General features: G+C 44.5%; 1 protein-coding gene across 4 annotated transcripts in view; it reads left to right on the top strand.

Moving 5' to 3' along the window:
* Positions 1-26,058, top strand: part of Rfx4 (regulatory factor X4) — a 153,553-nt gene that overhangs the window by 19,941 nt on the left and 107,554 nt on the right. For all 4 annotated transcript variants that reach the window (XM_060377831.1, XM_060377830.1, XM_060377833.1 and 1 more), the window contains exon 2: positions 7,725-7,811. In XM_060377831.1, the coding sequence (XP_060233814.1) occupies positions 7,725-7,811 (87 nt within the window). The remainder of the gene's footprint in view (positions 1-7,724; positions 7,812-26,058) is intronic.

Below are 26,058 nucleotides of genomic sequence, written 5' to 3'. Positions count from 1 at the left end.
TTGGACCTCTACCCTCTCCAATGTCACCTTCTCAGACCAGCAGTTAGTGTCCCTGAAACAGTACCCCAGGCCTTCCTTAGCCTTCTCTGTGGCTCTTGCTCACCACACCTACTGCCCTGAAGTCAACCGATTTGTCTGTTCAGGTCTGTCTCCACTGTAGGACACAGGACCTCTGAGGCAGGACTTTATTAGCCTTGTTCCTCACTAGATCTGTAGCCTAGCACAGAGTAGGTACAACATCCATGTTTGGTGAACATGGGAAAGAATAAAGGCTAACAAGGGGTGGGGCTGCCTTTGTAGTACAGCCCCTTCCTGGATGGAATCCAGGGGCCCCTGGGCTAGGGCCTGTGGCGTTGCCATGGTAACCACTGACCTCAGGAGCCCTTTGGAGAGGCCACAGCTGCTGCCTCCTAGAGTCCAGATTCTCCTGTGTGTCCTCGCCAATGTGGAGCCAGGAACGAGAGAGGAGGGACTGGGAGAGAATGATCAAGAGGAAAGCATGCCCTGGTGCTGGAAGTGACAGACACAGGCCATGGCAACACCATTCCACCGGTAATGACCTGGGCTCTGGGGGAGGGACCTGAATACAGGTCCTCCTTGGCAGTCATCCATATGGCATATCAACCCTTTTATGTAGTGTTTCCACAGTTGTGGGTTCCTAAAATAAACTCCAGCACAGTGTCCTGAAAGACTGCTCATACAGACAGCATGAATAACACCTTCTATTAAAAACCTGGTGACACTTTCTGTCAGGCAGCTTTTTCCTCAGGTATTGCATAAGACATTCTTCTTGTCACCAGTTCTTCAGAAGCAGAGCTCTGAGCTTCCTATGAGTGCTCCCACAGCCAGCCCTTGCTGCTTCCTAGCTGCCTGCACACTTCCCAGGCTGGGGAGCCAAGTCTTCGCAAGCTGCTCCCACGGCACTCCCACACACATGTCCTACCAAGTACATGGGTCATGCGTTGGCGACCTTTTCACCTTTCTCAGAACCTACCTGGCCTTTCACTACTCTGTGCCCTCATCCCTGACCATAGCCCTCTGGCCTAGAATACCTCACTTTCCTTCTTTGTCTGACCGGTGCTGAATCCTTGAAGGACCAGCCAAACTCAGCCAGGCCGAGATGGAAATTGAACTGCAGCCGTAGTTCTCTCTATAGGCCTTGCTTCCTTGCCATGTGTCATCGATCGCAATGCTAGCTTCAGAGTTAGACACAGTTCAGCTCAGCCACCACCCGAGCTTCCTTAACTGGATTCTCCCTGTCTGTCTGCCTTTCCTTCCAGCAAGTCAGAGCCAGTGGACTCTTTGCCTTGGTTTCTGAGGCATGCGACACAGGGTAACTGGCTTGTGAACACTTAAGTCACTGCTACATTTCACAACCCCCACTGACTATCATCGCTTAGCAGTGAGCTCCTGGGTTTTCAGAGATGGTGCCTTTCCTATTTTCCAATGGCTCATGAGGCCAAATGGGTTGTGTTTTGCCATTACTATTTTAGGGCATCTTTGGAGCACCCAGGGAGTCAAGAAGCCAGGACTGACTCCCAACACCACCCAGCTGGGGAGTGGCAGGGCTGGTACTTGAACTCAAGCTCTCTAACTCTAAACCTTACAGTCCACCAAGACCACTTCTGCCTTCTCTCTTACCTTGTATGGACTGGATCACCTTCGATGCCATGTCAGCCACCTGAACCTCAAAAGATCAACATGATCTGCCTCATTCTAACTTCTTGAAAGGCTCGTTTCCACACCGACTTCATCTCTGCCTCAGTCCCTCATCTCCCAAGGTCTTGATGATGGAGGATCTCCCTGTCTTTTATTCCAGTTACCGTTTTTTTGTTTTTTGTTTTTTTTTTTTTTTTTTTTTTTGTTGGTGGTGGTGGTGGAGGTTTTTTGTTTGTTGTTTGTTTTCATTAGACATCTCTGCCAACAGGTTAGCCAACTATTAGCTCTTAGGGAAAGGATATTGAACACATTTGTTGTTTAGTAAGATTGTTATATTTTAAGGATGAAGCAAATAAATTCCAGAAAATGAATAAATAGGCCTAGAGGCCCAAGGCCACTCGAGATAACTTAGGTTTGGGTTGAATAACTTCAGTTAGAATTACAAGAGAGGCAAGTGGCAGTTACTCGTAAAATGAACAAGTAGGTAGGACAATCTCAGGTTCCCACGAGCATGCTCTGAAAGCTTTCATTGATGTTTGGTTTTTGAGAGTCATGTTAATCAGCCCCCTAGTATATTGACATGTGTTTGTGAGGCAGAAGTTTAAGCTTGGGGTGCCTGGAACATGCTGCCTCCCAGATGTGGAAACTTCCTGTCTCTTCCACAGCCTCCTAGGAAACACAATACTATATATGGCTCCGCTCAGTCTCATCGTATGAAATGGAGAAAGAGTATGGAAATCAGGGTTTCCCAGTCTTTGAACCAAAGTGGAGAGGCATGAAGGTCCTGGGAAGTGAGACTCATGGACAGGTACAGTTGCATCCTTGTTTCAGCTGTGAGCCCAGCTGTGTGGTGCAGTCCGGGAGCCTGTACTCACAGACATCCTCCTATCCTTTAAAGCATTTGCTGCAAGCTTGGTTTTCACTGCAGGAAGCCATCAAGTGTGAGTGGCGAGCTCCTTCTGTACTGGAATAGTGCCAGTGTGGCCATGCTGGTCACAGCTGGCTCCACTTTATAACTTTCACATCAAGTTCCCATATCTATAAATAGAAATATCAAGACATGGGGAAAACATTGCTCTGAGGTTTAATTTAGACCTATGTATGACAATGCCACTTGCCACATGGTAGGAGCTTCATGGTAGGGGAGGAGCATGGCCAGCACTGTTTGCCCACTGTGTGCAGTATCTCTTGGGCATAGCAAACAGTGAGGTTCAAGGTGGGAAAGTGGAAGCTTGGAATTGTGGAACAGGCCTGGAATCCAGCGGATAGAAGGCAGGATGTAACCTGGGCTACATCATGAGACCTTGTCTAAAAAGGGGGAGGGAGATCTGGAGAGATAGGTCAGCAGTTAAGAGCACTTATTGCTCTTGCAGAGGGCCTGGGTTTGGTTCCCAGCACCCACGTGGTGGCTCACAACCATCAGTAACTCTAGTTTTATGGATATAACTTCTGAGAGCACCAGACACACATGTAATACATATACATACATGCAGGCAAAGCACTGACATATGTCAAATCAATTTGAAGATCTTTTTTTCTTAAGATGGAGAACAGAAATGAGAGGATTTTCAGGGATTCAGGAGGTAACATCTGCCTTGCTTTTACATTGTCACAGAGGGTAGAAGCCAGTCTTATCTGTGTTTTTGTCACACATAGCATCTCTCCAGCACAGCTTCTTACATCAAAAAGGCACAAAAGGGATGTTTGTTGAATTTTGCCTTTCTTAAGTTGGGAAAAAAAAAAGCCTTTGATGTGCTGTGCTTTTCATAGCCTACACGATGAAGAAGATTAGGGAATCCTGCAGCTGTGTGGACAGATCTACTTATATGCTATGCATTCTTTGACCTCTAATGGCAGTAATGTTTCATGTACTGAGGCGAGGCTGTGCACTGTATGCTTGATTTTAATGGAGAGTCCAAAGAAAGAACCAAATGAACTCCATTCCTGAAATGCTTGAGCTCCGAGCCTGCCATGCGAGACAAAGGCTGGCAAAGAAATAGGCAAGCAGATTTATCAAAAATTGTGAAAACTTTTAGCAAAAGTTCAGACACAGATTAGGTTTTGCTTGAGATTGCATCACTGGCCTGTTGTCTGGATGCCATTTAGGATGCAGGAGAAAAGGGGCTGAGCTCACACTTGGAGCATCAAGGTTACGACCTTTGGGTGCTGGTCCTTTACTAGCTGGGTCACTGTGGCCAATCATCTAACTTTTTTAGCTTTCTTATCTCAAAGTGTTCTGTTCCTCCCTCTCCCTGATCCCTCTTTCATTCTCCTCCTTTCTCTCTGGGGATGGAGGGTGGATGTGTGTGCCAGAGGTTCCCCCCTTCTTTTTTTTTTTTTTTTTTTTTGAGACAGGGTTTCTCTATGTAGCCCTGGCTGCCCTGGAACTTGCTCTGTACACCAGGCTGACCTTGACCTCAGAGATCTGCCTGCCTCAGCCTCCTGAGTGTTAGGATTAAAGGAGTGCATGACCACTGCCTGGCTCCCACCTTAATTTTTGAGATACTGTCTCTCATTAAACCTGGAGCTCACCAATTGGCTAGACTGGCTCTCCACTGAGCCCCAGGGTTCTTTCTTGGTGTCCCTATGACTGGGATGGTAAGCATGCAGTCATGGGTTTTGGGATCTGAACTCAGGGCCTTGTGCTTTCCTAGAAGAGCATTCCACCTACACAGTTGTGTCCCCAGCCCTGAAGCATCCTCTTAACAGTTCCTAGTTCATAGGGTTCTCATGATGATCCATATGCCAGTTTGAACAGTGTGGAGCACATAAGTGGTCAACACAGTCTGGCCTTTATTACTGAATCCTGTTAGCAACAAGGTAGATGAGTACAAAGTCTCACATATGTCATTCTGATTGAGAATGACAACCTCCGAACTGTCCCATCCACCCAGTCTGGAGTGCAAGGCTTTCGGAAGCATGGGCACTCCAAGCATTCACCCTGCAGTCTGGAACCATTGAGTTGACTGCCAGATGTTCACAAAGACATTGATTGACTAGAAGATGTTTAGAAATCTGGATGACAACAAAGCAGGAGAAATTTCTTCCAAGAAATAGCTGAAACAAGTAGGAACCTTTGACCAGAAAAATGGAGACACAACGATCGTTTTCCTGTCTCTTCTTGGTATCAGAGACTGGTTTTATTTGTGTGTTACCAGGGACAGAATGGAGAGCAGCCTGGCTACACACACAGGGTGCCTTGGGGTCAGAGGGATCTGTGGGTGTGCAACGGCAGGCAGATTCGGTTACTTGATGACATGTTGCTTCTCTTCTTTTCATGGCCCTTTTTACTGTCCCCTGTTCTTGGGCTGTACTTGAATCCCTCTCTGGTACTGGAACTGAGCCACAGCAGGCAGGAACAGGAGAGGAAAATGTTTGCCTTACTTGTGACATCCTGGCCAGGGGCTGGTGTGGAGAACAAGCGCCTCCTCTTCTAGAATGTGGACAAGTTTTCCAGAACACCCCTTACTGCAGGGGTTCTCATGGCTGAGCCAGGCCTTGCCAAGGTTATCAGGACTGACTTAGGTTCAGTTCAATAAGTGGCAGAAAGAATTCTCCATGAAAGAGAGAAGGATATGTGTGTATGTGTGTGTTTGTGCGTGCGTGCATTTGTGCATGCAAGTGCCATGCACATGAGAGTAGTCAGGTGTGTGTCCTTACCTGAGGATCAGGGACTAGCCCAGAACAATAGACCGCCCCCACTCTCTCTGTGTGAATGAAACAGTCACGTGTGTGTGGATGCAGATGTGTGTGGCATTCCTACAGAGACCAGAGAACATCTTGAAGTAGCATGCCTCAGGAACTGTCCACTTAGTTTTTGAAACAGGGTGTCTTGCTGAATTGAAGGTCACATAGAAATGAGGCTTGCTGGTCATCAAGCCACTGAGATCTGCCGTCTCTGCCAGGATTATAAGCATGTGCCACGTAGCTGGACTCAGGTTCTAGTGCTTGCCTTTCCGAGCTATTTTTCTAGCTCCACATGCTGCTTGTGGTGATGTGGTTTGGTGGAGACAGATGCCATCATTGTCAGCCACGGATGCTGCCAGGGAACTGTGTTGGGGCAGAAGGAGTGAGGACATCACAGTGGCAATATTCTGGACAAAGCTGGAAAGGGTTCTGGAGACCCGTTTGCTTTGGGATGTAATATGATAACAAACACCCACCTTACTCACCCCAGCTTTGGAAAGTTATAAGCTGCTGGCTTCCTGTGCCTTTGAGCTTTGTGGTCCGTGGTTTCAGCTTCTGAGCTCCTCCAGTTTGCTTGGAAACACCAGATTTCCATATCCTCTTAACAAGCTGGCCTTTGTTCCTCTCCTTGGATATCTTCCCCTACTTGTTTATAATTTTGGAAACAGCTTTTTAAAAAAAGAGCAGTTGGTTGAGACATCACTATAAAACAGAACAGAATCCAACACATCTCCCTGCTGCTTGCTCTCACTTTGTTCTCACTTGGTGAAGCATGCTCACCTTCCCAACGTCTTTATGCAGCTTTTAACCTACACTACTCACTAAAGACTTTCCACCAGCTTTTGGCAGTCCAAGGATTCATGTTGTTGAGCCTCCCTCTAAGCCCCAGCTGCTTTCTAAGAAAAATCAAGATTAAAAACCTTTGCTTCTGACAGTAGTTTTGAGGACCAAATAAGTTACCATAGAAAGGACTAGGCTAAATAAGATTGGAGATAGAAGCCCCCATATTATCAGGGTAATGAGAGCCAGGGGTGGTGGTGAGTACCTGCAGTCCTACCATGAGATGCTAAGGCAGGAGGATCACCAGCATGAGTTACATAGTGACTTCAGGGACAAAATGGGCTACATTTCGAGATTTTCTCAAGTGACTGGAAAAGAAGGCAAAGAAAGCATCAAGAGACTAAAACTGCATGACCAAGAGTGTGGCCACTCCTAACCTAGAGCCACATATGCCACATTAGATAAAATCACACTGTAAAGAATACAGAATTTGTTGGGAAACTTGTTTAGGGAGACAAGGCTCAAAAACAGTCAATGACACATAGTATAATTATAATAAACAGCCGATAGAACAGCTTGGCACAAGCTTGATTTTTAAGAAACATGCAAACACAAAGGCCTGAAGATTGCTCTGGAAGCAGGTATCAGAATGGTGACATACTGTGAGTTCCTGTGAGGAGGTGACTTACTTTGAGAATCCTGAAGTACTTGGCGGGCTTTGAGGTGAGAACATTCACACATTCTTCTGAACTCTATTCAGCTGTTTGCAGTTTTCTTCCTTCATCTAATTGTTGTTATGAAAGAAATGGAGCCCAAGGAAATGCAAACGTGGCATTGTGCTCAAACTCTTCCCTCTGGTTTCACGTGCATTGGACTATGTTGTTATGTTCAAAGGAGGTAATTGATGTGTGTAGCTGATGTTGTTGAATGAATGATAGGATGAGCAAGGAAGTGTTCTAGAAAATGGAATAAGCATTATGCTATATTAAAAATGGACTCTTAACTAACTTTTGAAATTAGATAGAAAACCACAGTCCTTTAGAGTTTAAAGGTACTACATAGATTCTCTGGTACTTTTGATTTCTCCTCTCACTGTGCTTGGGGGAATCACCTGAAAAAAATGAGGTGACTGCCAGGTTCTCTGCCCTCTTCCACTTGAGCCAAAGTCCGTTGGGTTTCATTTTTATTTGAAGAAAAGATACTCCTACTGACAGATAACTTTGCAAGGCATCACCAGTAATTCAGCTGATCAAACTATTTTGCAAACCACATCTCAAGAATGTATCTCATATGTAAAGAAAGATTATCCTTAGCAGGTAGTTCTGGGCTTCGAATGTTCCAGAAGTAGTAGATTTTAACCAAGAAATCTTCATGTGGGTCTGCAAATGGTGGTGTTGCCTCTAAGCTACCTGAAAGACTTTCACCAGCAATGGCGCACACTGAGCTATAGGGATGGTCCATTTCTGGGCCAGGCTGACCTGTAGGAAAGTTCATGGTCATGTACAACTAATGTATTGGTGATGTTCCTGTCTCCTACAAATAGCAGCTCTGTGATCGATTGATTGATTGATTTAACTTACTTTTTTTTTTTTCTGTAGAGAGCTGGATTGAAAGATGTCTCAATGAAAGTGAGAACAAACGCTATTCCAGCCACACATCTCTGGGGAATGTATCTAATGATGAAAGTAAGTGCTTGACTCTCATTCCTCTATGACATCCCTGACCAGGCCAAGGTCCTGATGGGAGGGGGAGCACTTCTGATTTGCTAGCCAAGGGTAGAGCACCCTGATCGAGGTCCTCTCTAAGGAGGAATGTGCTAGAGAAAGAGTGGATTCCAAGGGGGCATAGAAATATGGGCCAGCACAAGGCCTCGTGTGCTGCTGAAGCACTTGTTTTTCACCATGGCTCTAGCCTGGTTCCACACAGATCCTGTCAGAGTGGTGTTGCAACTGTGCACATGCAGACCCCAAGGGGAAAGCCCTTTCTGTACCCGCTGTTAGTGTAGCTGTTAGAGGCTTGCTGCTTTAGAACAACAAATAAATGCCCTTGCTGTTGGAAAGCAGAGCTTTCTCCTGGACCTCAACTAGGAACTGGAGTTATTGGCAGAATGTACATTCCCGTGTTTATATCTTTCCTTGTGTTCCTGAGTGCCTTATAGTTCAGGACTTGTATGTTCACTATTGGCACTAAAAGAGGGTGCAGCTCACTCTATCACCCCTGCAGATTAAGAAGTATCTTTTTCCTTTGGGTGGGATGCCATCTTAGCTCAGTTTTCTCCAAGTCTAAGCTGGGACCACCCACCACCAGGCCCTAGCACATTCTTTAAACTTGTGCTGTTTATTATATTGAGGAAATTTTCTTCTATTCCTAATTCTCTGAGTGGGTTGGTTAATTTTTTTATCATAAGCTCTTTAATTTCATCAAGAGTTTTCTTCTTTGTCAATTAATACTATCATGATTTTTTTCCTCTTTCTTATGTAATGTGGTATATTAATTACATTGATCTTTATCATCTTTGCATTCAAGTAATTATTCCAGCTTGGTCATTGAAGAGTACCCTGTTTTCTGCATTTTTCTTATGCTATGTATTCTATTTGCTAGTATTTCATTGAGTGTATTTGCATCAGTAATCACAAGAGATGCTGGTCTGTAGTGTCTTGTAGTGTCTCTGTCTGGCCTTAGTACCATGTTGTGGATGGTTTTGACTTTGGCAGTGTGCCTTCCCCTTCCATTTTTTACGGGTTTTAAGAAGATTGGTGCTCTGAACATCCATGTGTCTTTAAGTGGATTCAGGCACTCATTTCTGCTGGTGTTGTCACAGGACAAATGTACATTTCAGCTTTAGTAGATAAAGCCATGCAGTTTTCTAAAGTAGCTGAGCTGATGTAGGCATCCAGACGTGGTGGAGTATCTTACCATATGTTTTCTGTTCTGCAGCCTGCTCATGTCTTCTGAGTGTTTTAAAAATAGTGTTGTCTTCTCTTGAATGATATATGAGTTGTTCCTACACCTTTTGGGAGTAGGGGTTCACCAGGTAAAATTTACATCAATATCTTCTCTTCATTTGTGGCTTGCGTATTCACTCTGTGTGTGAGCACATGTGTGTACATGTCTGTGCATGTATGCATGCACATATTTGTAGGTGTACATGTATATGCACAGAAGCTAGAAGTCAACATCTGGTGATTTGAAGTAGCTGTCCACCTTGTTTTTTTTGAGGCAAGGTCTCTCATTGGCTTAGCACTTGCCCGAGTAGGCTAGGCAGGCTGGCCAGCAAGCCCCAGAGAGCGTCCTCTCTCTACCTCTCCAGCACTGGGATTAAAAGCACCCTCTCCACCCTTGGCTTTTCACATGGGTTCTGGGACTCAAACTTGTTGTCATGCTTGTAAAACAAGCACTTTATTTCTTTATTAGACAAGTCTTCTCTCTAGTCTCCCTTTCGTTTTCTCAACGATTTAATTTTGGATGAATTAAAGTTCCTAGTTGTTGATTTCTCTTTAGCATTTATTTTATATGTAAGTAGTCAGGGGTAGGTCATACATGTTATGGCACACACATGGAGGCCTGAGGACAACTTGCGAGAGTTAATTTACTCCTTCACCGTGTGGGTCCTAGGGGTGGAATGCAGGTCATCAGGCTTGGCAGTAAGTGCCTTTCAACTCAGTTGTGTGGCTCAAACTCCTCTTCAAGCTGACTGATTTAATCTGGCTTCTCTCCATTTCTCACTGAATTGCTCTGATTGGTCTCATACTAACTCTAGCAATCAGTTTTTACCGAAAGAGTTTTACAGAGAGAAGTTGAAGAGAGAACAACTAAGACACAGGTGAAGACAAAATGAGCCAGAGAATGAGAAGGAGCCCGAAGATTAGAACTGATTGCTAGAGTTAAGTCAACCGAACTGCCTGAACAGCATTGACTAGAACTCAAAGATCTGTAAACCTCTGTCTCCTGGTCCTGGGATTAAAGATGTTTACCATCAGGCCTGGATTTAAGCTTTTCTTTACCTGAAACTTGCTTTATCCCAGGCTGGCCTTGAACTCAGATTTCTGCTTACCTCTGACTCCTGGGATTAAAGGCATGTTTGCATTCCAGCTGACTCATACAGACCTAGAAGGTTTTTAGATGTGATCTCTTGCCAGAGCAGCCATGTTCGGAATTAAATTCCTCTGCATTTGCTTACTCATTTGCTTAGTCATGAATATTTGCTTAGTCATGAAGATTTGTTGTTATCTATAGACTTTCATTGTTTTACCTTTACACAAGCTGCTGCCCATCTGCAAGTTTTGCATGTCATTGTAAAGATGTCAAAGTTCTTTCTTTTATTAGTAATTTTCAATAAACAGGTCCATTTCTGGAAAAGATCTTCCTGTTCCCACTGACAGGGTTCCTTTGTCAGGAATTGAAGGTCACGTGTGCTGGGGTCCACATCTGCGGTCATAGTCTGCACTATTGGTCTCACTGTCTTTCTTGTGCCGACACCACTGCACCTTCATAGGCCTGAAGGTGTCTGCTAACAAAGACCTCACATTTCCCTTTGATTTCATTTTTTTGGGGACAGTGTCTCACTGCTTAGGCAAGGATGGCCTGGAACTCAGTGTGTAGCCCAGGCTGGTCTCAGACCTCCGATCGATCCTCTTGTATCTGCCTCTCCAGCAAAAGATTACCCATAAGTGCCACCATACCTCAATGTATTTTCTTCTTTAAGATTATTTTGGGTTATTTACATTCTTACAAATCCATATAGGCTCTAGAATAGCTGCTAATTTTTAACAGTAGGAAAAACCTACAAAGATTTTTTTTTTAAAATAGGATTTTATTAAATCTCTTAAAAAGCTGGAAGGTGAGACATTGAGGAGATGGGCTCATTTGTTGCTTTCAAATCAGGCTGCTTACAACTGCCTGAAAGTCCAGCTCCGGAGACTGATGGCCCTTCTGTGTTCCTCGGGCACTGGCACATGCAGACGTACATGTAGGCATACACACGTATACATAAAATAAAAATAAGTAAATATATTTCTTAAAAATCTGGGAAGACCATCTGGGTGTGGTGGTTCACGCCTTTAATCTCAGCACTCAGGAGGCAGAGGCATGCAGACTTTTGTGAGTTCAAGGCCAGCCTGGTCTACAGAGTGAGCTGGAGGACAGCCAGCGCCACATACAGGGAAACCCTGCCCTGAAAACAGGCAACAACAACATTTTTTTTTGAAAACCAACCTTTCAAGAATCTTGAATTTTTAATCTATATGCACCATTTTTGATCTCTATATCTATGTCATTTTAATTTTCCCAGAAGTTTTATATGCATTTCAATGCAGAGGCTTTTCTTATCTTTAGATTCATTTCCAGGCGACCAATGTTTATTAGTGTTAATGTAAATAATGATATTTTTCTAGTCAGTTCTCACTAGCACACCAGAGTGTAATTGTTTTGTCAGGTACAAATAATTGCTTTATAAATTTTCTTTTGGAGTTGTTCAAGACCAAACCTAGGGTCCTGTGCATGCTAGGTAAGTTCTCTACTGATGAGCCCTGCGTTTTTGATTCAGAGGCTTGCTGTGTACCCCACAAGAAGCTGAAGCTTTTCATCCTCTTGCTCCCTCTTCCTTAGTCATGGATTGCGTGAATGTACTGTTGTGCCTGACCACATCATCTGAAAATCCTATGAACGTCACACCACCCAAGGATAACAACAGCTTTTCTTTCTCTTTCATTATCTCCACACTTTAGAAAAGCTTATGTTACCACATTTATCTATTTATTATTTACTTATGTGTGTATGTGAAATGGCTCTAATGCTACACCACGGGGGGAATGTGAAGGACAACTTTTGGCTCTCTCTTCCCACCATGTGAGTCCTGAGGGCTGAACATGGGTTGTCAAGCTTGGAAGCAAGGGCCTCTTTTGCTGAATCATCTCACTAGCTCAATTTGTATGTGTTTTTTTTTTTTTTTTTTCTGTGCCTTTGAGCACTAGCTGGGACCCTTAGAGTGATGCTAAGCTGAGGAGGTGAGTGAGAATACTCTTGTCTTGCTCCCAGCCTAACTCATAGGAGTTTTTAGTGAGTCACTACTAAGAGAATTCTTTGTGTGTGGAATTGTTTATCTTCTCTATCAGACTGAGAAAACCCCTTCTTTTCCTAGTACACCAAGGTATGGAATTTCATTCAAATACTTTTTTTGCATGGATTGCTCTAATCACACCTCTCTTCTTTTTCTGTTAACATTGAGAACTGTGTTGATTATGGAGTCTTTGCCTTCCTTGAATCAACCACGCTTAGTCAGAAGCATCGCTTTTTGAGTATACTGACTACTGCTCTATGAGTGATCTGACCTCTATGCCGATGACATTTATTGGTCTGTGATTGTCAGTACTTGTAATTACTTATGGGTTTCCTCATCGGGTTTCTCTGTGCAGCTTGTGGAGGTCTCATAAAGAGGTATGAAGCTTCTGTTTCTCCGTTTGTTTTGGAAAGCTTATAAGAAAATGGCTTCCTTCTTAACTATCTGGGAGAATTTGACATGGAAGAAGTCTTCTGTATTTTTCTTTGAAGGAAGGTGTCTAATGTCAGATTAAATATTTTAAGTGTGTATACAATTATTCATATATTTTTGTTAATTTTAACAAATTCTTATTTTTAAGAAATGTATATTGTTTATATCTTAACATTTATACTATGTACTAGCTAGTTTTATGTCGGCTTGACACAAGTTAGAGTTATCTGAGAAGAGGGAACCATGGCTGAGAAAATGCTTCCAGAAGGTTGGCCTGTAGGCAAGTCTGTAGGATATTTTTGTAATTAGTGATTGATGTGGGAAGGTCCAACCCATTGTGGGTGATTCAACCCCCGGGAATAAGAAAGTAGGCTGTGTAAGCCATGAGGAGTAAGATAGTAAGCCTTGTTCTTTCAAGGCTTCTCTCCCTTCTTTCTTCCTACCTGCGGGTTCTTGCCCTGGCCTCCCTCAGTAATGGGCATATAAGCTGTAAAGTGAAATGAACCCTTTCTTCCCCTAGTTGCTTTTGGTCATGGTGTGTGTCCCAATAGAAACCCTGACATATAGGGTACCTAGTCAATCTCTCCCTCTATGACCTATCTTTTTACCCCTCCGTTCTGTTGCATTTATTTCTACTTTCACATTTATTATTTATTTCTTTTCTCCTTTGAATTTAATTTGTTGACTTTCTCTAGTTTGGGAGTAGGTAATTGATTTTCAGTCTTTTATAAGATATACATTTAAAGTTATAAATTTTCCTCTAAGCACAGTTGAGCTGTAAGCCATAGTTTTTCCTTTCTTTCCTCTTCTCTCCTCTCCTTCTTTCTTTCTCTCTACTAGGGGCAGAACTGGGGCTTCATGGGTGGTAGGCAAATGCTCTGCCACTGAGCTGCATTTTGGGTTCTGTATCTTGTGTCACCCTTTCATTATCACAGGTAATCTGTTTTCAGTTTTCTGTCATGGCTTTCTGTCTGACCCGTGGCTTGTTCACAGGTCCACAGCTTCCTTTCCAAACCGTTGGCCATGTCTGAGTTGCCATGCTGTTCTGGATTCCACTTTAGCTCCGCTGTATCACAGAACATCTTCTGTTTAATGTCAATGTTTGAAATGTTCGGGACTCACTTTCTGTCCTAGCACAGGCTTTATTTTGGCAAATGCCACCGGATGGAGGGTCCTTTGGCTGTCAGTCAAGTGAGGCTGCACAGCCATGTTGTTCAAATGCTCCGCGTCCTTGAAGATACACTGTCATCTTTGGCTGTTTTTTTGGTTCTGAGACAAGCGCACTCACATCTCCAGCTGGTTGTGATTGTTTCCAATTATCCTCTTAATTTTGTTAGTTTTTAATTTAAAAATATCAATTTATTGAGAAATTTAGGGTTGTTATAACCTCTTATTTATGACCATCATTATCATCATCAAACATTTCTACCTTATTACCACTAATATACTTTGCCTTGAAGTTTTGTCACATTGACATTGGCTTCTTTCTGGGTTGTTATGGTGTATTTTTTCATATTTGTGTGTGTGTGTTTCTAATTTCACTAACTTTAGTAGCAAGGTTTTTGGTATCATTTGTTTGGTGCTGGGATGGAACCCAGGATCACACCACTGGTTACTGCTCACGCAGCCCCACGTGGTAAGGTGGTTTTGTCCTGTGTCATGCCGGATAGAGTCAACCTGCGGGCTTCATGTGTGCCAGGCAAGCCCTCTGCCACCAAGCTGCCATAGTGCTGCTTGTGGCTGTCTAGTTGGCTGTACGTGTTTCCCTACAACTTTAAAAATGTCATTTGATGATCTTCACCTTTAGTGAAGATTTACTCAGAGGTTTGTCAGTGGTATTATCAACATTCTTAGTGTTTTCTTTTTCTTTATTTCTTTTAAATTTGAACCATTATTCCTTATTCTTTATACCTTATTCCTTTATTATTATTTTTTTTCAGGGGGGCATGGTTTATGGAATGCTTATTGATGCTTTTTCAAAGCAGACACTCTTTTAGAGAGAAAATCCTGGTCTCAGGAGATGGCTTGGCAGCACCGATGAAGGACCTTATTTTGACCCCCAACACCCATGTCAAGAGTGGTGTGGCCAAGGCATCTACAACCCCAATGTTGTGGGCCAGTGACAGAAGTACCCCTGGAGTGCTCTTGCCAGCTAGCCCAGCCAATGAGTGGGCTCCAGACTCAGCAAGACATCCTGTGGCAGAAAATAAGTGGAGAGAGTTGAGTGTCAGTCTCTGGCTGCACTCATTTGCACACACGTGCACTCTCACACACACACTAACAGAGTAGAAGTTTTGAGGATTGCAATTCCCTTATTATGTCTGCCTTGAATTGCTCCTTTCTGTGTCATGCCCAGCAGGAGAGCACTGTGAGTTCAGCCCACTGACCTCGTCTGACCTCCCAAACCCTTATTTGAGTGTGCTTTTGGCCGAGACACGCCAGATACCCTAAGAGACCTGATCATTGCTCTTTAAGTGATTATATTTATTTTTGTTGATTTGAATATTTAGCCCCTCAACTCTTTTTTTTTTTTCTGTCAGTTCTTGGGATCGTTTTTCATGTTTGCATGAAGAGATCATTTCCCTGACTCTTAGTGCGGTTTAGCACCATGCATGCCATGCCAGGTGTTGTCACTGGCCTGTGTTTCTGAAGGCTATTTCTGCTGGGTGTAGGAATCTAGGTTGGTGACAGATTTGGACTTTTGGTTTTTCTTGTCAATGCATTAAAGATGACATTTCAATTATCTTCTAAATACAACAAAAAATATCTCTTGGGTGTAAGTCTGCAGAGTAATCATTTCTTTGAATGCAGTGTGCTGTTTTCTTGCTGCTGTCAATTTTATTTTTCTGGCCTTCTGTTTTCAGTGGTTTAACAGTGGTGCCACACATAGGACTGGATTGTATTTCTTCCTCATGGGGAATAGTTTCTCTGGTCTATAGGTGGCCATCAGATGTGTGTCCTTCTTAGTCCTTGTCTTTCAGATCTATTTTCTGCCCTTCGCGACTTCCTCTTTAGTCTGGAACTCCAGGCCCATTAAAATGAGAGCTATTGCTGCACATCTCCTGCTGCTTCTGTTTGGCTCTGGTTAGTAAATCTTTCTTCCAGCACTTCCCTTGCCTGTCCTTTCACAGCTGCCATGCTGGGCGTGGTGTGTTTGTTTGTTTTTGTTCTTGTTTTTTTGAGACAGGGCTTCTCTATGTAGCCTTGGCTGTCATGGACTCACTTTCTAGAGCCAGCAGGCCTCAAACTCACAATGATCTACCTGCCTCTGCCTCCCAGAGTGCTGGGATTACAGGTGTGCACCACTGTGCCTGGCTGCTGGGCATGTTTTAAAACATGGGTTCTGAGGATCAAACTCAGATCCCTGTGCTTGTAAGCAAGCATCTCACCAGTTGAGCTGTCTCCCCAGGCCCTCAACTGCCATTTTCTATCATGTCTAGTCTACTGCAAAAGATGATAAACGAGTAAGAGGCAGAAAACCATGAGTTGGGTTTTGAGTTATATTGCTCTAAGCAGAGAGGCTAAAAAAAGCGTAGGAAACAGGCCAGGGAATGTGAGCCTCAGTATCCACAATGCATAGCTTCATGTCAACTTGACACAGCTATAGCAATCAGACAGGAGTGAGCCTCAACTGAGAAGATGCCTCCAGAAGATTGGGCTGTAAGCAGGAAAGCTTGATGAAGAGCTTTCTCTCCCCTCCCCTCCCCTCCCCTCCCCTCCCCTCCCCTCCCCTCCCCTCCCCTCCCCTCCCCTCCCCTCCCCTCCCCTCCCCTCCCCTCCCTTCTCTTCTCCTCTCTTGTCCTCTCCTCTTCTCCCCTTCTTCCCTCCCTTCCTCCCCTCCCCTCCTTTCCTCTCTTCTCCTCTCTTCTCTCCTTTTCCTTCTCCTCTCCTTTCATCTTCTCTTCTCTGCTCTTTTTCTTTCTCTTTTAATTTTAAAAAAAAATTTATATCAGGTTTCTCTGTGTAGTCTTGGCTGTTCTGGAACATGTTCTGTAGACCAGGCTGGCCTCAAACTCATAAATATTTTTCTGCCTCTGCCTCTCCAATTAAAGGCCACCACCTCCCATGGTACATTCTTGGTTAGTATTGGTGTGGAAAGGTCCAGCTCCCAGTGGTGGTGGACCTGGGTCCTATGATAAAGTAGGCTTGGCAAACCAGGAGGAGCAGTCCAGTAAAGAGCATTCTTCCGTGACCTCTGTATCAGCTCCTGCCTCCAGGTTCCTGCCCTGCTTTATTTCTTGTCCCAACTTTCTTTGATGATGATGTGGAAACATAGACTAAAGAAGCCTTTTCTTTCCAGCTTGCTTTTGGTCATGGTGCTTCATCACAGCAACAGTAACCATAACTTAGCCCCCTCATTAGACGACTTAAATTCCAAAGAAGCAACTGCAAGTCCGATGGCTAAGGTGCCACTTGAGCCCATTGAGGTGGTGGTTTCAGGCTAACGTGGAGTCTCTGGGTGCATGGCTTAGAGCCAAGAGGGCACTCCCAGGGCTCCCCTCAAGGTGGAAGTTTGAAAAGATAAGGTACAGAATAACTATATTAGTCACAGAAAGAACTAGAGAGATTATGGTGATAAGACAGTGCCAAAGAGCAAGACAGCAATGGAATTTTCTGGAACTCACTTTTCTTTTCTGGGAACTAGAGTATATGCGGTCTAATACAGATGTGCCCAAGTGCTCCAACCTTCAGACTGCCCTTTCCTAGTACCTAAACATCAGAGGGCTCTAGCCTCCAGCCTGTATCTCCTTCCCTGCCTTCCCTCCTGCCCTGGTACTGTCAGACCCAGAGCACAAGCAAGAGTGCTGGGGGAAGGGGTCTCTTTCTCCTCGATGGTCCACCCTGGGCCTGCTCTGCCCTCTCTCTCCCAGTTCCTGATGGTAGATGTCCTGACCATCCTGCCTCGCCCAGAAGGTCAGCTTCTTCCTTTACACTTCAACCCTCCTGACTCACCATGGCTGGAGGTGTCAGAGGATATTCATAGCATAAGAAAAGGAAAGGCAGTGACAGCATAGGAAGGCCGGGGCCACAGTGGGTCACAAAGTGCTGTGACTCAGGCCGCTTTATTAAAATAGCACCCTGTTTCAAGGTTATGCAAGTGGAAGTCTCCTCTCTTTCTCCACTCCGGTTGCTCAGTGTGTCTCAGTTTATTATCCAATTTGGGGTCTTGTGACTTCATAAAAGGGATTCCAAAGAATAGGAAATGTTGTTAAGTCATATTTGAAATTCCTAATGGGGAAAAATGATGTGAAGACTCTGGAGCTTTATCCACTGGGGAGAAGACATGTTGGGAGGGAGGACTTGCTTCATAAATCCATCAAGCTGTGGGTGAAAGCTCCCTGACAGCAGTGGCAGAGAGACCTCAGATAGTTGCCCAGGCTAGAGAATGCCTTAAAGTCAGAAATAAGGGATGTGTCCTACAGGAAAATCCTAACAAAAGGGTTTTTATACTCATTACCACTATCACCACCACCATTACCACCACTACCACCACTACCACCATCGTCACCACCACCAATTACCCCCCCACCACTCACCACCCCCACCCCATCACAACCATCACCACCCCCCAATAACCACCATAATCACGACCACCATCACTACCAACTCTACCAGTCACCACCACCACTACCACATCATCACCATCACCATATCTCTAACACCATCATCATAACCACCACCACCAAATTACCACCATAATCACGACCACCATCACTACCACCTCTACCAATCACCACTGCCACCACCACCACATCATCACCACCGTCACCATCACTACCACTACCATCACTCCACCACCACCAGCATCACCACCAGCATCACCACCACGATCAGCACCATCTTTACCACTACCAACATCATGATCATTATCATTTGTGGTGGTAGGCATAGAACCTGGGGCCATGCATGTTAGGCAAGTGCTCTATTGTCAGGCTACACACCCCAGCCCATTTTGAAGAATGCAATTGCCTTCCTGGGGTGTCAGCAGGAGGCTTTAGTGCCGTAATGCAAGGTTTGCCAATTTGCAAATGAGGCACCGATATAGAGTTCTTCCTGGATTCCATCTCTGCTTCCATGTCAAGGGTTCCCCAGCTTGGCCCTAGGGTCTCCTCTGCCTGTCTGGCCTCTCCAGCCCACTTTCTCTACGCTCAGTTGGTGGGAAGAAAGTGGCCCCTCCTTTGTGCTCCCATCCCAGCCAGGGACCCTCTGCTCCTCCCTGCCTTACCTGTGGCCACACTGTATCAAGAGATGGAGCTTGATCACATTTCCCTAGTATAGTACAGCCTGGAGCACATAGCCTGGGGCCCAGCAGCTGACAGGAAGAGCTTGTTGAAGCACAGGGAGGGAAGGGAGGCAAATAGACTATAGAGCTGAATTATGTGTCAGGGTTTGAGAACCCAGAACCACTTAACCATTTGAGGAAATTCAAGCCCCCTCATGGTCATACTGTTTTCTTCAATTTTAATTAGAGTGCTTTGAATAGCTAAAACACTCATATGGTTTAGAAGCCAAAATACTTTAAGTCCTTCTTTAGAAGTCTTGCCACATCCCTGTACCTTCTTCTTCCTTTTTTGCTCCTCAGTAGTGACCATTTTCATTCATTCTTTTTTTGGTTCTGTTTTTTAAATTATATTTATTTATTTGTTTGTTTGGTGGTGACCCCAGACACATACAGGAGTCAGTTCTCTCCTTTCACCGTGTGGGGCTTGGTCTTGAACTCAGATCCTCAGGCTCAGCTGCAAGTACATTTACCTGCTAAGCCATCTCACTGTCTTCACTTTTATTCATATCAAAAATACATCTTTTTGGTATTTCTTTTTTGCTTTGCTTTGTTTTCTAGAGAGGGTTTCTCTGAGTAGCCTTGGCTGTCCTGGACTCGCTTTGTAGACCAGGCTGGCCTCAAACTCACAGAGATTCACCTGCCTCTGACTTTTAAATGTTGGGATTACAAGCATGCCATCACTCCTGGCTTCTTTACAGCATTTCTTTCTTTCTTTCTTTTTTTTTTTTTAAAAAAATATATATATATTTAAGATTTATTAATTATGTATACAATGTCTGCCTGCATGTCTGCCTGTGCTTCAGAAGAAAACACATTATAGATAGTTGTGAGATATAATGTGGTGGTCAGAAACTGAACTCAGAACTTTTAGAAAAGCAGCCAGTGCTCTTAACCTCTAAGCCATCTCTCCAAGGCCCTTTCCAGTATTTCTTAATGCAAATAAGAAATAGATTACCTTTAAAAAGTGAATATATGTTGTCACTTTCTTCTCACACAAGTGACATTAAATTCTATGCATATAAGCTGTGCTGTGACTTGATGTGTTCATTTCAGTGCCAGTCTAGGAGTGCTCTGTGTTTATAAGATAGAGGTCAACAGGCATAGCGGCTCACACCTGTAATGCCAGCACTTGGGAGGTACACACAAGCGGGCCAGGCGCTCATGTCATCCTTGGCTATATCATGAGTTTGAAGCTCGCCTAGGTTACATAAAACCCTGTCTGAAATAAAAAGGGGGGATAAGATAGAAGGCATCCTCACTCTTCATTTCAGTCTTTTTAGATATTTTTTAGCAGCTGCATAGTATTCCAGGATGGGAATGTGTCATCATTTAGTGAATCAGACAATGGGTCACTTCCAAGCTTCCATTACAAGCAAGCTGAGATAAACAGCCCTAAATTTGCATCATTCCTGTGTGTCTGGGTGTAGCCCAGGAGTAAGGCTGATGCTGGAAGGACATTTGGGATTTCAGCAGAGTCTATCAAACAGTCCTCCACAGAGGAAGAACCACTCACTGCCCCCCGACCCCGCCAGGCAGGATGCCTGCTTCTCATGGTTTCATGGCAGAGTCTGATCAGCGACTATCTTACTCTCTTTCCACTGATGAAGACAGACCATTTCCTCATAGTTAGAGCACTGAAGAGCATTGAAAAGGAAGCAGTTTTCTTTACAACCTTGTAAAGTCGGGCATCAGCCTACAGAAGGGGGGGGAGGCTGGTGTGCCAGTTTGGCACAAAATGGTGGTTTTCACAAACCTAAGTGTGTTTCTGTCTCCTTGGGTTACACTGGCTGAGGTCTTCAGGGAGGTAGACTCTTTTCCTTTTCTAGGATAGTCCTCATCTCAAATTCTGCACTCTCCCAGGCCTCCAGATCTCCTCCCCTTTTTTGATTTGGGGCCTTAGTCATGTAGCAGATGTGGGTAGCCTTTCAACTTCTAGAAAAGGTAAAAAGTGCCCAGGCAAGCAGGATGCCAGCTTCCACCTGGGAAAGACAGGGGCCTAGTGCCTTCTGTTTATCTGTCAGTCACCTGAAGTGAAGCCCACCTCACACTGAAAATGAGTCGTAATGACTAGTTTCTTACCCCCACCAATAGCACACACTCTGCCCAAGTCTTTCTCCCCTGGCTTTGTGGAGCTTGTTTCTGTAGTGGGCTGATGAGCCACCGTGTGTATCACAATTATGGTTTTTCCAAGTGAGCCATTGTTTTTGAAAACTATGGCACATTTTCTATTCCCTCACATATAAAGTTTTGAAAGGTTTTTTTTTTTTTTTTTTTTTTTTTTTTTTTTTTGTAGTGAAAATGCATCAAACTTTTCTTGTGCAAATTTTTTTGAGTTTCACATCTGAGTTAGATGGGCCCCTCCCTAGACAGAGGCCATGGAGGAATTCACCCAGAAGAGGGGGAGGAAACAGAATGATGCTGCCAACACCGCCGATTTGTCTGGGACTCAGCCCTGTTCCCACCAGAAGGGTCTGCTGTTGGGGTTGCCAAAAGCCTAGGTACCACACACCCTGCTCATCAGCCGGGGCTCTGAGGTGGATGAAAAAGGGGGTGAGTTGGGGGAAATGAAACATTTGCAACTACCTGTTCCCACCAGGTGAGGCCTGGCCAGGTGTGGGTAGGCCAGCACAATGGAAGGAAATAGAATTAGCACTTAGAAGTGAAACTCAAGACTTCCATGAACTTGAACCTTTCCTCTTTTGATTTGAAGAGGTAATTAATTTAGAAACTCTTTCCCACCACATTAAACCTTGCCAATCAGCATTAAGGCAGAAAATGTTCTAGAACAGGTACCTGGATGTGGCAAATTTAATCAGGACAGGGACTAAACCACTGGGAAAAAACAGCCAGGGGTTGTTCTTTATGTTCTTTAACCCCTCAGCCCATTACTGCAGGATGGAGAGAAAGTCAGGTCCATGGATGTTCACCTGGGATGCTTTGTAGAGTAAGATGTGATCATCATCTTTACCAGTATGCACAGGACCTTAGACAAATCGCTGTACTTTTCTGATCCTCCCTTCTCTCTCTGGAAGAGGAGAAAGTGCTAATAACTTGCTCTCATGTTGATGAGCCCTAAACACCTTAGGCAATGCATTTGGCATTACAATGTGTGGGAGTTCACTCAATGTTAGGGCAGCTGTGAAAACTAAACAAGGCTTCCCGAAGGGCTTAGCACATTCTTGGCACCTTACAAGTCCTTCCATGCATGCCCCTCCATGTGTGATTATTCTGTATGCTGTCTGAAACCAGAGGGAAGGGTTCAATCCATAAGTATTTCCTGAGCCTATGGTGTGTGTTGGTGCCAGAGACACCCAGAGCTGGGTCTGTGACTGCTGGAGCTTGTGACCCAGCAAGATAGCTGTCCGCTAAAGACTTATGTCCTCCAGAATTTGAATGCTGATACTTCATGCCCAAAGTGGTAGTACTTAGAGGTGGGGGTCTAGGGAGGGGGTCAGAGCGTGAAGGTGGGTCCTCAAGATAGAATGAGTGCCATTATAAAAGAGGCCCCAGCAAGCGTCTCCTCCATTCTGTCAGGAGGGAGAGCAAGGCATACGTATGCTCAACAGCACCAGTGGACCAGGAAGAGATCCCTCACCAGATGTGAATTCTTTCTGCACCGTGTTCATCTTGGACTTCTCAAGGTCCAGAAGTGGACAAAAAGACATGTTGTTTCTAAGCCATCTAGTCTATGGCATTTTGTTACAGAAGCTTGAAGAGGCTAAGACAGTCATGGAGTGGTAATCCTACTCTGAAGTGAGGGCTCCACTAGGGAGAGGACAAGGGGCCATGGGACCACTGAGTCAGTACAATAGCCTGCCCTGTGCAGAACTGCAACCTGCATTGGGACCTTGTTGGAGAAGCTGCAGCTTTTAGAGGCTCAGGGAACACAACGATAGCACACACACTGGCAGCACTGGGTCAGGGCTCTGTGTGTTTGGTGCTGTCTCGTCTCTCTACCTTACAGATGAGGAACTGATAGGCTGAAAGGCTTCTTCTCCAGCTTGCATGACCAGCACCCTGTGGAACCATGATTTGAGCCTAGAGTTTGTAGGGGAGACAGATTAAGGAGGTGCCTGTGCTGTGCTGGAAACCAGAACTGGCACGACCAGCAGGTGGGTAGTGGAGAGTAAAGGCACCAGGAATCCCGCGGGCCTGACATTACACCTTACAAGGTGAGTCTTAGTATGACTTGAGGCTCTTCAGCCTAGGCAACTGCAAAGGCGCTGGGCAGGCCATGTACTAACCTCTCCATCATCATGGCTACTTTGTCTCCTTAAGCATACCCCTGCTCTGGTTGGTGGCTCCTTCGGATCCCAGGCCAGGCTCACATCCCACCTTCTTTGTTGCCATAACATCCTGGACCCAATCTCCACACTGCCTGACCAGGACTTGCACTTTTATTTATTTATTTATTTAGCTAATAATGTTTTTTAATAGATTTTTGTTTGTTTGTTTTTGTTTTTTTCTGAGACAGGGTTTCTTCATGTAGCCTTGGCCATCCTGGACTCACTTTGTAGACCAGGCTGGCCTCAAACTCACAGAGATCTGCCCGCCTCTGCCTCTGCCCCTCTGAGTGTTGGGATTATAGGTGTGCACCACCATGCCTGGCAGGAAAAGAGATTTTTAAAAAATACAATATATTCTGATTACTGTTTCTTCTTCCCCAAAGCTACCCAGATCCTCCCCACTTTCCCAGTCACCAAATCCACACCCCTTCTCTCTCTTATTGGAATAGAAGTAGGCATCTAAAAAAATAATAAGATAAAATAGAAACAAACCAAGATAGGAAAAAACAAACAAACAAAGAGGGGGAAAAAGATCCAAAGAAAACACATACATATACACACGCTTATATACATTCAGAAACCCATAAAAACAAAATTGAAAACCATAATATATAAGCAAAAGATTTGTATGGGGAAAGAAAGAAAAAAACAGAACGAAACCCAAAACCCTCCCCAAATATCATTGAGTTCATTTTGTGTTGGCTATCTGCTGGGCCAGGGTCTGCCCTTAAGTGCAGTTTGTGTACCCAGTGACACTCTGTTGAAGTAATTTTCCCTTCTTTAGCTCATAACTTGAGCTCAAGGGAGCAGCGGGTGAGAGCAGTGGGTGAGCCTGCTTCTTCGGAGACTTTACACCTGTTAGTGTAGAGACGTTCAATGAATATTTGGTGAGTTAGAAAGTTACCAGTCCTTCAGGAGAATTAGGACTGAGGGTCACCATGTATGAGGGTCAGGCCAGAGAGTGACACCCTCTGAGGGAAGGAGGCCAGGCATTCAGAGCCGGGCACAGAGGCACAAATGGCCCAAAGGGCATAAGGAGCCCAGGAGGCAGAAAGCATTTGTTTGATGATGAGATCAAAGGCCATACTGCATAAATGTCATCAGGAGCCACCCTAGGGCCAGGTATCAAGTGCCACCTGTGGTTTGGACTTGGGAGGGGGGGTTGTGTAGCCTCCACAAGACTTTGTTTCTTAATTTGTAAGTTTACATAACTTCCTCTTAGCCCTGCTCAGAGGGATCAAATGAGACAGCCTGTAGAAAGTGATGCACAGTGCCTCTCCCCAATGCTTTTTTAGAGAATGTTAGTATTATTTTGGTATTCTTTTAAAAAATGTATCTATTTTTTTTATAAAAAAAAGTATTTATTTTTTATTTTATGTGTGAGAATGTCCGCCTGCATGCATGTGTCTACATACATGCGTAGGTGGTGTTTGAAGGGTCAGATGTCCTGAAACTGGAGTTACAGAGAGTTGTGAGCTGCCGTGTCAGTGCTGGGAACCAGGTTCTCTGCATGATGCGTTGACACTGTGTGGCTGGAGCTGAGGAATGTCCGTTTCTCCCTGTACGTGCCAGCCCTGGGAATTGTTATCATCATTTATAATTATTTACAACTTGACTTCCTCTCCGAAATCCAAGTAGTACTTTGCTGTTTCTCTTTTGTGAACTTCAGAAGTTGAATACTGATGGTTTTCTTATGGCAGCCAAAGAGCCATGCTCTTTACTATGCTGTAAAATCACCTTTGTTGTAGTGGTTTTAAACAACTGTAAATGGCAGAGTTAAAGGTGCTAAGTACTGAGGCCCTGGGAGGAGGTGGCGCAAAGGTGACTTGGGTACTCACCTGCCATCTCAGTGAACTAGCCCTCAAGGAAAGGAGATGAATGCATGCCCAGGCGGTTCAACTGGGAGGTGACTGCTGGGTGATAGCAGGACAGAACCAAATGTGTGGTTCCTGTCTTAGCTGGTGTTGATGAGGCTTCCAATAGGTGGTGTTTGCCCAGTTCTTGAAGGAACAAGAACTGTGTGGAAGGGACTTGGGGTGACAAAGCAGACAGAACAGTGTTGAATGTGTGGAGTTTTCTGACATTTTTGTCCCTGAGAACTCTTAATGTTTACATCAACACTGTGGTTTGGGTGACAGAAAAGAACATCCAATGGATGTGGGTTTTATTAACTGAGGAATGGGATTGGCTTACTAAACAAAGAGGCAGCCATTTTGAGGCCCATTAATGAGACACAGCATGGAATTTAGAAGTTCATGTAGCTCCCTGCCTTCTCTCTGTGCCTTCAACATGGACCTTGTCTTCAGGCCTCCATTCTCTGACAGTCAAAGGTTTGCTGCTTCTCACCCATTTCTTTACTGCCCAGAGAATCTCCCACAGATTCCATTTAATTGTGGGAAGTTGATTTTTTTTCCCCTGAACCTAATATTTTAATCAGAATTATACTGATACCAATCTATTTTCATAGAGAAAATATTTTCTGGATTCAACTTTATTGAAACAATCTTAAGATTTAGGAGAGTAGATCAGGCATTCTCAACCTGCAGCCTGTAGGATGTGTGCAACCAAGGAGAACTATGAATGTGGCCTGGCACAAAAGCATGAACTCACATAAAACATGCTAAGGTTTAAGGGGGGGCAGCTTGAGCATAGTTCTTGAACACAGACTGTAGAGGACAACCGGTGTCGGCAGGACAGACTCCCTTGCTTGTCTACACACCCTACGCTACTGTCAGTTTGGTTGTACTAGTGCCTTTCTGTGCTAAATTTTGTTCAGTACATTTGTGGGTTTGGCCAATGTGGTTTCTCTCTTTCATCTCTTTCTTTTCCCTTCTTTTTCTTTGTTTGAAATGCTAGGATGAAACTCAGGGCCT

Source organism: Meriones unguiculatus, chromosome 2 (assembly GCF_030254825.1).
Source record: "Meriones unguiculatus strain TT.TT164.6M chromosome 2, Bangor_MerUng_6.1, whole genome shotgun sequence".
NCBI classification, from domain to species: Eukaryota; Metazoa; Chordata; class Mammalia; order Rodentia; family Muridae; genus Meriones; species Meriones unguiculatus.
The sequence above is the reverse complement of the archived record's forward strand: the minus strand, read 5'-3'. Positions and strand labels throughout refer to the sequence as shown.